The sequence below is a fragment of the Micromys minutus genome, assembly GCF_963924665.1.
Source record: "Micromys minutus genome assembly, chromosome: 8".
NCBI classification, from domain to species: Eukaryota; Metazoa; Chordata; class Mammalia; order Rodentia; family Muridae; genus Micromys; species Micromys minutus.
The window spans coordinates 24040666-24055873 of record NC_137977.1 but is presented as its reverse complement, the minus strand read 5'-3'; the positions used below and the strand labels follow the sequence as shown (position 1 = coordinate 24055873).

Sequence of the window (15208 nt, the reverse complement as noted above, 5' to 3'; positions counted from 1 at the left end):
ACCTTCACTAATTTAGTTTTTTTCTTTTTAGAGAAGTATTTGGTTTAGTAGATGAATGAGGTGGAAACTGTCAGTTTATTTTATCACTGTCTAAGAGCCAGGTGGTATACACCTTTACTCCCAGCACTAGGAAGGCAGAGGCAGGTGGCTCTCTCAGTTCATGCCCAGCCTGGTCTACAGAGTGATTTCCAGGACATCCAGGGCTACACAGAGAAACTCTGTCTTGAAAAAAAAAAACTTTATTATTCACACACATCAACACATAAACTACTTATTGGTAGTAAAAATTCTACAATTTTGGGGGGTGTAAATACTTAGATTTCATTTGTGAGTGATAGTTCCTACCTTTTTTGTCTCTATGCTCAATCTTAGCATCCCGAGCAATGAGAACAGATACGAGTTCTTCATGACCACCTGCACAGGCCAGTGTTAAAGCTGTGTCATGATTGCTTTCCGTCTAAGAGGAGGAAAACAATTATTTATATTTGTATAAAACAGGTCTCAATAAAAAGGATATCTTTTCCTGATTAATGTACAATGACAATTTCCCCTTTCACAATAAATTAGAACATGTAAAATAAATTTATAGGATCTACTCACATGTGCATCGATGTCAACTGAAGGATACACAGGGGGAATGGATGGAGTAACCATATTGCTTGGAGGCTGACAACAGGATTCAGGTGTAGGACATTCTGTAGTCTGAGAGGGATTGTTTGAACCAACAGGCACCCTGGTACTCACAGCTGAAAAATAATATTTATATTGCTAAATTCTCCTTTAATGAATAATATTGTTTGTACATAGAACAACACATAAAACAAATGTCCATTTGAGTAACATACAATAGTGAAATCGAAGGCTTTGGAGTCAGAAGAACCTATACTGAATGACTTTCTAAACTCATGCATTTATTTAACTTATTTGAGCCTCAATTTGAGTACAATAAGGATAACAACAAACCTGCTTTGAAAGGTTTTTGTGAAGATCACTTGAGATAAGAAGTGTAACTGAGTTCAGGGCCTGTTGCTAGTTGACATATATAATAATAGATGGTGGCGTTTTACACAACAGTAAGAAAGTGTATCATTTTACAATTTAAGTTTTTAGCCAGGTACGGCGATCCATAGCCAGGTACTTAGACTCAAAAGTCTAAGGCAAGAGGATCACAAGGTCTAGGCTAAAGTGAAACACCCTTCAAAAAAACAATAAAAAAAAAAGGAATGGTTATCTTAATTTGCAAAAATTAGACAAAAAAAAATTCTGTAAATAGTAAAAAGGAGTGGGGCAGTAAGTTAGTTTCTCACATAAACAAACTGTAAGGAATGCGATTTGAAAATTCAGTTGTTTTTTTTGTTTTTGTTTTTTTTTCAGTCAGAGTCTCATTGTATAACCCTGGCTTTCCTGGAATTCCCTATAGAACCATGCTGGCCTGAAGCTCAAACACATTGGATTAAAAGCATGCACCACCATGCCCAGCTACTATTTACTTTTAAATTAGGTAAAAATCTATTTCTAAAAGTCAAACTACTTTAAAAATTAAATTTATATTTACAATCTCAAAAATGTGTAGTTTGCAGTTGAAAATGGTGATATACGCCTATAACTCTAGTACTTGGGGGAGGTGGGAAAGTCAGGAGTTCAAGGTCATCTCCAGTTACAGAGCAAATTCAAAGCCAAAGCCAAATCCAAAATGTGGTCTTTGAAAACAGCTGAAAATTATTTTGTCTGTTATATAGTTGTTTCACTGAGGATGGAGTTTTGACTCACAAAGGCTTCAGTAGGACTAATCTTTAAAATGTTAGTAATTTGTGAAATAATGCATTTAAAGGACTTAAACAGTACCTAGTACGAGTGTAAAATGGGACATTTTACAATACTTTCAGTACTATTTTTCACTGTATTGGAAAATAAAACGATTACTGTTCAAGAAAAGAAAAAAATTCAGAAGACATATAACCCATAGTATAGGAAAAAGATAATCTTCCACAATGGCAATAAACTTATAAAACTCAACTTAGTAATTTTTTTTTTAATTTTTACATGTTTTGAGACAAAGTCTCATCTAGTTCAGGTAGCCTCAAACTTGATGTGTAGCTACAGCTGGCCTTGAACTATTCACCCTCCCAATACCACCTTTCAAGGGTTGGGATTACTGACATGTGCCACTCCCAGTTAAATTTACAAGCTAAAATAACTCAGCAAAACTTAAGATGCCTAGCTTTGCTTCTACATAAGCCATCCCTTCTTCTCCCCACCAATATATAAAACATATTGGCAATATAAATTCCAACAACTTTATTCACCACAAAATAACATTTAATTATCCGGCTATAAACAGGAATGATTATTTAAAGCTTTAAAACTTTTTGTCATTCAACGAAAGTGGCAGATGATGTTGTTAAATGCCAAAATATCTATCTGCATGTTCAGAAGGCAGCTCCAAAAACCAACCACCTCCACAACATACTAGATTGATGCTTGACACCTTAATGACTTATTTTTTCAGTGGTGGGTCTTATCATTATTAACATATACCTTAGGAAAAAAAATATTTTATCAGTTTACTCCTGTTATCTCTTTTTTTTTTTTTTTGGTAATTTTGAAAAGGTATTTTAAATTTTTTTACAAGTATTTGACTGAAGTAGAAAGCTAAAATGTGATGTTATGAAAGACTCCCTTATAGAACTTACTTAAAATATACACATTTCTTGTGTATTTAACAGCTCTATTACACAAATCATGATATGCTACATTATTCTATATTTTCTCTGTAATAATGACAATCAGAACCATTCCACAAAAAGTGACTTTAATAGGATTAATTACAAATGAAAGTTATAAAGGTTGTATTATAAGAGCATTATACTTTAGAACCATGACATTTTCATAAAATTTTAAAACATTTCCTATCTCTAAACAAAATGCCTCTTAAAATGACAGAAGCAGAAAACTACAACCAAAAAAAAATCAATATACAAAATTCAAATAAAAAAATTTACACTGTTCAAAAGTAGGGCAATAGAAGAACCAAGTTATAATATTTTGACCTGAATTTTTATGAAACGAAGCAAAATTTTGTATGCAGTATGGAATAATAACAAATCTTAACATAAAATTTTATTGCTATTAGAGAGATAAAATGTTGTAAGGTTTTAATCACTTAATAGATATGGTGCTACTCACCTGTAAATCATAGCACTTGGGAGATAGAACATGGAATATTAGGAGTTTAAGGCTAGCCTAGATTACATGAGACCCTGGTTCTCCCCAACCCCCAAAAACAGTCCCAAGCCTGGTCGAAAAAGTTTATAACCCAGCTGCTCCACAGGCCAAGGCAGGAAGATTACAAGTTCAAGACCTGCCTAGTTACAGGACTGAGCAGCTGAGTGAAATCCTATCTCAAAACAATAAAAAACAAACTGGCTGTACTAAGAACACGTAGGATTTCCCTAACGTTTGTGACAAAATAGAAATGTTATGACTATCATTTGGTATGTGTCATGATAAAACACTTTCATTTAATTAAAGCCTAAGCTGGGTGGTGATGGCATACTTTTAACCCCAGCACTGGACTGGGGTTAAAGCAGGTGGACCTCAGAAACGTATTCTCCTCTGCTTCTGTGAGAGAGGCCAGCCTGGTCTATAGAGCAAGTTCTAGGCCAGCCAGGGCTACACAGATAAACCCTGTCTTGAAAAACAAAACAAAAATTAAAGCCTAAAAGTAAAATATTAACAGAGGTAATTATTATTTAAAATATCTTATAAATCCTCCCCAAATAAGAGAATCTCCAAATTCTTTAAAAAATAAAAAGAAAACCATCCTATTTTACATTATTGTATGTATGTTATAATGTGTATGTCACCTGTATGTTGGAGGTACCCATAGCTAAAATTCTGATCCTGTAACACTGGATTGGTTGATCTTTGTGTATGTATATGTATGAGAAACAGGGTAACAATATGTAGCCCTTACTGGCCTAGAAATCTTTATGTAGACAAGGTTGGCCTTAAATTTACATAGCTATCTATCTGCCGTTATGTCCTGAAAGCTAGGATTGAAGGCATATGCCACCATGCGAAGTTCTACTGGTGTTTGTGAGCTACCTGACATGGGTGTTGGGTCCTCTAGAAGGACAGTCCATGCTCTTAGTCTCTGAGCCATCTCTCCAGACATAATTTCTTATTTTTAAACTTCACAATGATCATTGTAATGTCACCTAAAACAAATATTAAAACTGTGATTAAAAAAAAAAAAGGTTTATTTTATGTATGTGCTGCTGTCTTCAGACACACAGAACAGGGCATCAGATCTCATTACAGATGGTAATGAGCCACCATGTGGTTGCTGGGATTTGAACTCAGGACCTCTAGAAGAGCAGCCAGTGCTCTTAACCACTGAGCTACCTCTCCAGCCCCTTAAAGGTATAATGTAAACTAGGGCACCAAAGTGCCAACAGTAATATTGTATTGACACAAAACCTTATTAAACCATATATATATCAAATTTTAATATAAAAACAAGACTTACTTATTCTAAGAGGATTTAAAAGTATAAGAAATAGTATTTTTAAGACAAATGCAGGACTTTTTATTAAAATCAAATGCATAACATGACAACTAAGGTTCTTTTCTCTTTTTTCTTCTTTACAGACAGGATCTCACTATGTAGGTCTGGCTGGCTCGAACTCGGGGATTTGCCCTCCCTCTGCTTTGTGAGTTCCCAAAGTTAAGGCCTGTACCACCACCACGCCCTGCTTCAACTCAAGTTCTTAAATATGGCTGAACTGAGTAAAAACTGTATACTAACTATCAGCTCCCTCTATTACTCCTCTTGCAGACAGATGTAGATTTTATTAAAGAAAGGTGAGAAGGAACTCCTGAGTCAGGGAAATATCCTCTACTTCCCTTCTCAAAGCTTTGGTTTCCAACAGAACTGGAGACAGGAAAATCTATTTTGTGGGAAGAGTTTAAAAAGCCTAAGATGGCTTAAATAAAGTGACTTTAAACTTGGTACATGGTTAGTGCTCCATAGATAATAAATTGATACTGACTTTTAATCAATCCTCTTTATATTAATGAAATTTCATTGAATGCTTTCTACAGCTGCTCAAAAAAGCTATTTTGAATTTCTTTGAATTGTTCCAAATTTCTAGACTATTTTCAGTTTGTTCTTAATCTAAGTGTATTTTCCTTCCTTTCCTCTTTTTATTTATTTAAGACAGTATGGCCCAGACTGGCCTTGAACTTGACATGTAGTAAGGATGATTCTGAACTCCTGATCCTCCTGTGCCTACTTCCCAAGTATTAGGATTACTGGTGTCAACCAAAAAAGAATTTTAAAAATTCAAGGAAATATATAAATGGATATTAAAACTAAAAAAAATTAACAAAATATAAACATATTAGAAATAAAAATTGTGATACTGCTTCCATGCATATCATATAAAATTTCATATAAATTTGATAAACATTTAAACTTTTAAAGATCACTTGCTATTATGGTAACTGATAAAAGCCTAATGCTTTCAGAACAGAAAAATTTGAGGTAGCATGTTCCTAGTCAATATTAAATATTCTGTTTAGGACTGTATAGAATTTGGCATATCTAAGATTACATGCTATAGGCTGAGTAAATGACATGAGTTATGACATTAATAAGTTATGTATAAATATAGACAATTCATTAATTAACATGACAATAATTTGAGAGTTGAACAGCAATAATGAGAAAACATTCTTAAAGCGGAAAATTTATATTTCCTAGAGGGATACATATATATTCCCAAGTAAAACTTTTAAGATACATACTATTTTCTCTTTCATTAATGAGAATACATTGAAGTAGAATTAATTGTGCCTATGGCTTGCTCTATAACTCTACTGATATGCTTGAAAGTTTTACAACTATAACTAGCTATTAACCTTGTGTAATTTTTGTCACCATGAATTAAGAAAATTAGACTTGGGAAAAATAATTTTAAATGAGACATGTTATCATCTTAAACAGAGAATACAATTATCATCATGCATTTCAAAACAGATAAACTTCATAATAGGACTTTTTATTTGGCAATTTAAGTTATTTAGAATGTGATGAATATTTAAGGTCTAAGTTTTATTAAGTCAATTAACATATAACACTAAAAATGTTTTCTAAGGCAATTTTTAAGTTTCATGTGAACTCTGTAAAAAATCTTTTCTATTTAAAAACATTTTAGTAAAATACCACTTTCAAGAACCATCTGTAAAAATTATCATAAAGTTAACTACAAGTTTCTTTTAGAACTGTTTTGGTTAAAATAAACTTGACTTAAGAAGAACCATAAGCCAAAAAAATATAAAACTTCAAATTAAAGAATAATAATCCTAACTCCTTAAAATATTTCCCAGCATTTGGATTTTAAGAAAACTAGACATTTTCTCTTCTTCACAATACTATCAATTACATGGCAGAGAAGCCTCAATGGCAAAATTACATCTATAACCAATGGAAATAACACATGTACTCAACAAAAATTCCTAATTTAATCTTATTCCACGTTTTAAAAGATTTAGTAAAGATCAGGAAGACTAAAGGCTCACAAAAGAAGAAAGGAAACTGAAGATAGTATAATTGGGGTGGGAAGGGGAGGAGAATATGACAAGAGGAAACAGACAACAATAAGGAAAAATGTTGCAATCAAGAGACAGAGGACTGGCCTGCCTTTGAATATCACTCCAGCTACATCTTAGTTCTTGGTCTTCATCCACTGTCAACAGCCATTCTGGCTGCAATTCTGAACTGGGCTCTCATGGAGGTGATACATTCACCAGCCATCTTTAGGAAGGTAAATGATTAATTGCACTGTTTTCCCACTGCTGCAAGGACAATGAAAGGGAAAGTAAACTTGTGCACCTCATTTCATAACTAGTTGTAATTTTCCACACAACAATAAACAGAAACATAAACTTTAAGATTATCAGTCCTTTTTCTTTTTGTGTGTATGTGCACAAATGTGCCGTGTATGCACGCACACTTTTAAATGTGTCTGTATGCTTGATCATGAAGCATTAACAAAAATTCCAATCTCCAAACATCAAGTACAATAGTTTAAATATACTTTTAATTTTTTGAACCCAAACTCTATACCATGTAATGCTCAGCTTTTCCCATTTAATTAGAGATAATTAAATTGGTCTAATGGCAAAAAGCAGTGTCATTTAAAATCCTGATGTCCAAACATGAAATTTATTGGCAAGAAAATGCCTTACCTGCATACTTCTAAGCCCTAACAACAGAGTTTATTGAGTGCTCTACCAAAAAAGTAACAGAACAGCTTTGATAGCAAATTTCCAAAGGATTATAACTTTATTTGTCTTTGAAATGTGTTTTGTTTTTTAAATATAAAAGGGAACCACCCATAATGTGCTAGTGCTACTAGGCTTACTTAATTTCACTCCTGAAATCCCTAAGAAATAAGAGTAATTTAACAAATTAAAATAGGGAAGTACAAAGTCTTTTGTTTTTGAATGGCATCAAAGAAGTTGAGCACACAGATTAAAGAGAAAGTATTTTAGATATATTTCTTAACCCACCTGCTATCAGGTCATCAAGAGTGTCGGTAAGCGTCTGGGCTGGAGTTGCAACCATTAGTCCATCTGGCTCTTGAACTAACAGCCCCTGCTCATGTCCAGCAATCGAAATTTGAGGTTGTCCTATGATCTGCTGGTTACCTGATACTTTCTGAAGCACTTGAGAATTTGTCCCATTAGAACCTAAGTCACCGGAAAAGTTACATTGTGGAGATGATAGAGGCTGGACTGGGACAAAGTTAATTTGTTCTGCCGATGGTGGAGACTGTTGCTTATCATCAATACCATGATCCTTAAATAAGACTGTATCAACTTGGGGTGATTCTGAAGAGAGATCCTCTGGGAGACTACCATCTTCTTCCCCTGCCGTGAAGACTCCTCTATGAGAACACTGCTGCTGTGGAGACTCTGTGTCTCTTTGACCTTTGGTTTCCAAGTATTCTTTGGTAAATTGCTGCTGTGTTTTCATCTGTAATTGCCTTTCCACTTTCTGAAGTTCTTTCAGTATTTTCTTCTTCTTCTGGACTTGTTCTTCTCTGTTCTTTTTTAGTTCTTCTATCTTATCCTTGTTTAGAGGCTCACCTTGAATTAACTCCAATGACTTAAGCTGAGCTTTTTCAATAGCACTAATTCTTTGCCCCAGTTCATTCAGCTTGCCTTCAGTCTCTTCTACTATGCACTCCAAAGGCTGGTATGGGTGAAAAGGTGGCAGCAGGTCCTGATCTGCTACCTGCAGAGAACTGGACTTCTGCTTGGATGCACCTAAGCACATGAAAAATGTTTGAAAATGTGCCATGCTAAGAAAGAGAGTGAGAGTGAGAGAGAGAGAGAGAGACAGAGACAGAGATACAGAGACAGAAAGAAAGGAAATAAAACACACAAAAGACCCCCAAGCCCCCAAAGATTCCCAAAAACAAACACACACACACAAAAACCATATCCCTCCCCTCTCCCAGACTTCCTTCCCCAATTATAAGTAATGCTATAGAATGATTCAAAAGTCACACTAGTGTGAAATACATCAATCCTGTACTATCTCATCTGTTTTCACACAGAATAAACTGGAATGTTATCAACTCAAAAACTGAAAACTATACTTTTAAGTATAGGAGGATTTTTGGAAATTATGATAGTACAAAGAGAAAAGTAGAACTAAAAGAACCTCAGAATTTTGCTGATCATTGGACTTTTTAAATCGAGTTGAGTGGACCAGCACATGCCTTTAATCATAACACTCAGAGGCAGAGGCAGGTAGAGGGATCTCTCTGAGTTCCTGGACAGCCTGGGCTATATAGTAAATTCTACAAAATTTATAATATTATAATTTAAATTTATAAAATATAAAATTCTCTAAGTTATCCGGGACCACATAGTACGTATCTTGGTTCAAGAAAACAATAAAGAAAAGTATCAAATCTAAACTAGAATCAAAATAGCATTTGGAATATTAATATTAGTTTAATTGCCCTTTCAGAACAATTATTTTGGGAATGATTATAAAGGTAAAGTTTACTCCATGAGAACAAAATGGGGCAAATATTTTTTAAGTTGGCAAAGTTATATTCTTAGATTAAAATACAATGTGAAGCCAATTTCTTAAGATACCGTCTTCTTTAGCTTGGCCATGTATTCCATATGCTTGTAAAGTCAGCACTCAATGTACAGGGTAGAAGAATCATGAATTAAGGGTGATACTCAGTTATATTGTTGAGTTTGAGGCTAGACTAAGCTACCAGGAACATTGTTCTCAATAAAACAAAGATTTATCTTTGTCAAATTCTCTACTAAAAGTTCTAGTATCTTTGTACCTAAACACTATATTAAACTTACACCACAAAGGATAATTTAAACTAATTTTAAATGAACCTTACAAATAACATTCACCTAAGAGAGAAACAATGAGTGTTACTAATAGGGATATTCTACATAGAAATGGTCATAATGATAACATTTTAAAAAGAAAACATTACTTAAAGTTATTAAATATATTTATTTCTCCCTTATAACGAGTCTGTTGAAAAGTATTAATAGCCTTAACCAAAGGGGATAGATAAAAATTTTTTATATACTTTATTTGTTTGAGCAAATTCAAGGCTGAATCTTATGCAGGAAGAACTAGGATTACTCGTGGGGGGGTGGGGGACAAATTACTAATGCATCTAATAATGTAGATGAACTTCCAAACCCTGCTAAATGAAAGGATCCTGATACAAATTATACATTGCAAAATTTCATTTAACATAAAGTTTACAAAGAAAAGGCAAATATACAGATAGAAAAGGAAGAAATAGCCTTGGACGAGGCAATGAGAATAAGGTTCAAATGTAAACAGATTTTTTGTGGGTAGTAAAACTATTAAAACTAAGTGAGAACTGAATGGAGCAGTGAATGGCTGAAATCCTAGCAATTAGGAGGCTGAGGCAAGAGAAACAGGACTCTTAAGACCAGCCTGAGCTACCCAGTAAGACTGTTTCAATGTCACAAGAGAAACAATAATGGAGACCCCAGGAAACTTGATGGTGGTAACTGCCACAGAAATTGACCAGTTTAACAAAACACTGTACTACATATTTTAAAATGAGTGAGCTTGACAGTTATGTTTTAAGCTGTTTTTTAAATTTTTTGTATTTACTTGCTTTATGTATAGCTCGGAACTCATACAGGCCAGAAGAGGATATCCAATCCATTGGGATGAGAGTTTTCAGAGCTTGTGAGCAGCTGTATGGATATTGGAGGTGAACCTGGACCCAACAATTGCTCTATACCATAGAGCCAAAAACAAAACAAAACAAACAAACAAAAAACCTGCCTGGGTAAAATAACTGATTATTCATCTGAATTGTAGTTAGCATATATAAAACGTAGGTCATCATTTTAAGCTCTGTTTGTTTTGAGTGAGACTGAGTCTCAGTCGGTTGGCTGTAAATTCACAATCTCAGGGCTCGAGTATCTTGAGTGTTGGAGTTACAAGCATACACAATCACATTTAAGGATTTTTTTTTCCCTAAGAGATTGTTTGTTTGCTTGTTTGGGAAGTGGGAGAAGGAGAGAGAAAGGAGGTGTGTGCTCACATGTCACATAATATTGTGGAGGTCAGAGGACAACTTGTATATGTCAGTTTTCTTCCTTCTACCATATAAGATCAAATTTAGGTCATCAGGCTAAAAGACAAAGGCCTTTTTCCTCTGAGCTATTTTGCCAGCCCTAACATAAGAAATTTTAAAAGAAAAATCATCTTCAAGTTTAAATCATTCTCAAGCTAAAATAAAATGAATCAGAAATCTTAGAAGTACAAACCCAAAGATTTTAACAATTAACAGGAAAGGAAAAGGTAAAATTGTCATAAAGAACAATATATAAATCCTTAGCACAACAAGTAAAAATTTCAGCTTCATGAATAAATGCAATGATATAAGCAAACTAAGTATAAAGGCTTAGCAAAGACTGAATTCTCCTTGAAACTTTCCTAACATAGATAGATGTTCTTGCACTAGGATTAAGACTGCCTAGACAATGATCCATAGTAAGAGAAGGATGCTAAGGACAGAAAGATACAGTACTGACATGCTCAACCATATTAGAAATAGTACAATGGAACTACAAGTGACATTTCATAGAACAGAGAGGTACATATAGAGCATTAAAAGGGTAGGATGGGGCTGTTCTTCAGAGGATATGGATTCAGTTCCTATTGAGTACCTCACAACTGTCTGTAACTCTGGTTCCAGAGACCCAACACCTCTTCTGGTGATCATGAGCATTGCATGCACATGGTAGACATAAATATACTCAGTGCACATAAATACACATTAAATTTAAAAAGAATTGTTTTATGTATAAAAATGGGCTAGCAAAATGACACTGCTGCACACCTGACAACCTGAGGTGAATCTTAAGGCCTACATGTTGGAAATAGAGAATCAACTTCATCATATTGTTCTTTTGATTCCCACACATGTACACATACATTAAAAAATAAAAACATAAAAATTTTAAATGTAATGTATAAAAAGTTTTTTTCCCTTCAGATAGTCAAGTTGGACTATCCAAAGTTAGACACTTAGAACTGTCTAGATAGGGACACGTCAAAGCATTAACATATTTATATCTCAACAAACCAAGGATGGTAAAAACAGAATGGCACCTGAAGCTGTAAAAATACCAGCTAGTGGGTAGAAATGTTGACAAGGGCTCATTGACAATAAAATCTTAATATGAAGTACTAAAAGATGCCAGAAAATAAGATTTCCAAATCCTTCAAACATTTCCTACTGTCAGATATATATTTTTTCTGATATATATCAGATATATAAACAAAATATTTATCAGATGTATAAATCTGCTATACACACTCACATATATATGTCTGAGATATATATATATATTAGAAACATATATCTGGCAGTGGAACACACACACACACACACACACACACACACACACAGGAAGAGAGAGAGAGAGAGAGAAGAATCTGTATGTGGATATCATGCAGTTGACATGTTGAGTACAATCTACAGTAGTCACCATCTCTTTTGGTTTGGCTTCTATCCTGAACTTTTTGTTTCCTCTAAGCTTTTCCCGATTCCTAGTAACAAAACTGCAAAAAATGTGGTCTATAGCAGTTTAAAATCATCTTTATTTTTGTTTTGTTGCTGGATTAACTGAAGGTTTTGTGCATGACAGGTGACCATTCTATCATTCAGTTACATCTCCAGATCTTTTCCTTTTGCTGCAATGTTGGAGAGGGAATTCAGGGTCTTGTGCATCATAGATGTTTTACCACTGAGCAACATTCCCCAATCACTGATGTACATTAATTAACTTATTTATTTTTATGAATAATAGGTAAGTAAGGCATGCATCTGCTAAATATTTAACTCTCTACTGAGATGAACTTAACCCTATTATTTTCAAGTCTATATCGATTAATTAGTATAATGTGCAATAAAAATATGATCAAAGGAAAATATTCATTATCTACAGTTTTAACATGGAAATCTCTTAAGCAAAATATCCAAAGATAGACCATCTGTGTTACAAGGTAACAGACTCATCCAACATATCTCTTTTTACTAAAAGCAAATATATATAAAAGCACATTATTAGGTTTGAGCATGCATAAACTTACATAAGCATGATTACATGATTAAAATTAAGTAGGGATATTAGTAAAGTTTACAGAACATGCTACTTTAAAACAGACAAGTTTTTCTATATAGTTTAATATTTCCCATAAAAATGTGAGCATTCATGACACTGACGCTTAGCAAACAACACTGGAGGTGAAGTAGCACATATTTTTCCTGTTTGGAACTTTCTAAATACCATCACTCTGAAATACAACTTTTAAAACTGCTGTTTTAAAGACAGGGTCTCACTGTGCAATCCTGGCTGGCTAACACACATGTACACACACACACAACTAGGGTTAGAAAGATGATTTGAACAGCAATGAAAACCTAAATTTGGTTCTTCAACACCCACATTAGAAGCTGTGTAGTAAGCTCACCAATGGGGAGACAGGAAGATCACTGAGGCTAGACTACTCAAATTGGTGAGCTCTAAGCTCAGTGATTGGTCCTATCTCAAAAAAATAAAAAAGATGCAGGAAGAAATCTGACATCAACCTCTTTCCTCCTTACATATACACATACGTACACAAAAAGAACAATAGTGAGCATTTTATAAGAACTTATAAGACAAACAATATGGACTTCCAACACACTGGGAGAATAATGGAAGGTAAAAAATAATACAAGAAAATAAAACAGAAGAGTCAAAAAGACAAACTACAAGTAACTGTGTGGTTAATTCAACTCTACATTTCAGTCTGAAGGAGAAAAGTGACAGGTCAGAAGGAAGAGTTAATGAAGTACTGTAAAGTTCTCAGAAAAGAAAGTACTTCTAAAAAAGGTCTGAGCTATACAAAAGATATGTTGGGCTAGGGGGTACACACTTCAGTTGTAAAGTGTTTGCCTACTGTGTATGAGATCTTGAGTTCAATACTAAGTACCACAAAGAAAAAGAAGAAAGATAAAATTCAAACTTGGAATGTTAGCTACTGAACCCAGAGCTTTCTACATAGTAGGGCAACCCAGCAACATGATCTCCAACCATCCCCCACATACCATGAGTATACTACACGCATATACATAAGATAAAGATGATGTAATTTTAAAAACTTAATACATCTTTGTTTTAAGATGGAATTTTGCATCTAAAATGAATATTCTTATTCTTTGTTTTTCCAAGACAGATTCTTGTTATGTAGTCCTGGTTAGGTTGGACCTTGCTATGTACACTAGGCTGGTCTCAAAGTCACAGAGATCTATCTACCCGCCTCTGCCTCCCAAATGATGGAATAAAGACTTGTATTGCTTCACCCATCCCAAGTGACTTTTTCATTCTTTCTGAAAGATTTTATTTTTATTTATGTGTATATGTGCCCATGCATGTCAAAAAGTGTACCAGATCTCTTGGCATTGTAGTTATAAGTAGTTGTGAGCTGGCTAACACGAGTATTGGCAATCAAACTCTGGTTCTCTGGAAGAGTAGAAGTCTTTGCCACAAAACTACTTCCCAGCCTCAGGTGACTTAAAAAAACAAAACAGAATTTACAAGTACATACACCCTATAAAGAGTCTGTACTAACCTGACAGCTTAATCCAATAAATTATCACAACTAGATCCTTTATAATTGTTAGGTCGCTAAGAGGAAATGCCCTAATATCTAGATACACATATTAGCTATTTTCCCTTCTTAATAATCTAGTAAAGTGTCTTTAGAAGGTTAATTTTTATACCATTCCATAAAATAGTAAACTAGAAGGGAGGAAATAAGTGGGTTCCTAGTATAAGTTTCTAAGCAAACTCATTACTCATGAAAATCAACAAAGAAATCCCAAAGTTTTCTGTTGCTTACATATTAGCTTAGTATTTAAAATGTTCTAATTATTCTCTGAACTTTTGTCTAGTTTATTTTTTAGTTATTTGGTGGTTTTGTGTGAATTTTTAAAAAATAATTATTGGTTTTATGTGCGCTGGTGCTTTGTCTGCATGTACATACGTGTGAGGGTATCAGATCTTAAGAGTTCAGATGGTTGTGAGCTGCCATGTGGGTACTGGAACTTGAACCCATCTCTTTAGCCCCTTACATGAACTTTTAAAAGCGATTTCCTGTTAAATATTAAATTTCTGAAGCCCAAATTCTTACAGTCTTTTATAGGGTTTAGCCATCAAACATAAAAATAAGTCAAGTACAGGGCATAAGCCCGTAATCCCAGTACTTGGGAAGTACAGATCGTGGAGCTGTCTTGCAGTGAGATTCTATCTCAAACAAACCAGAAAAACAGAATCAGTAAAGTAGCCCAGAAGGCAAAGGTTGTTCCTGCAAGTCTGGTGATCTGAGTTTGATCCCTAGAACCGAAGAAAAATTGGAAGGAGAAAACCCATTCCATAAAGTTGTCCTCTGTCTTCCCTATATTTACTGTGGCACATGCATTCCTACACACATCTCATGTAAACACATGAATACAATAATAATTTTTAACTTAATCTGAAAAAAAAAAAACAAAAACAACAGTACTTTAAAATATTTTAGAAAAGGGTGTTAACTGGTTACTCTGCCCAGATT

At 34.1% G+C, this 15208-nt stretch overlaps 1 protein-coding gene across 14 annotated transcripts in view; it reads right to left on the bottom strand.

The window, feature by feature from the left end:
- LOC308423582 (ankyrin repeat and KH domain-containing protein 1) overlaps nt 1-15208 on the bottom strand; it is a gene marked incomplete at its 5' end in the record, with an annotated part of 94859 nt that overhangs the window by 31724 nt on the left and 47927 nt on the right. For 12 of the 14 annotated variants that reach the window (XM_080920337.1, XM_080920348.1, XM_080920344.1 and 9 more), the window contains 3 exons: nt 346-457; nt 601-746; nt 7579-8337. In XM_080920337.1, coding sequence (XP_080776463.1) covers nt 346-457; nt 601-746; nt 7579-8337 — 1017 coding nt within the window. The remainder of the gene's footprint in view (nt 1-345; nt 458-600; nt 747-7578; nt 8338-15208) is intronic. The other 2 variants (XM_080920339.1, XM_080920340.1) reach the window with 1 other exon arrangement.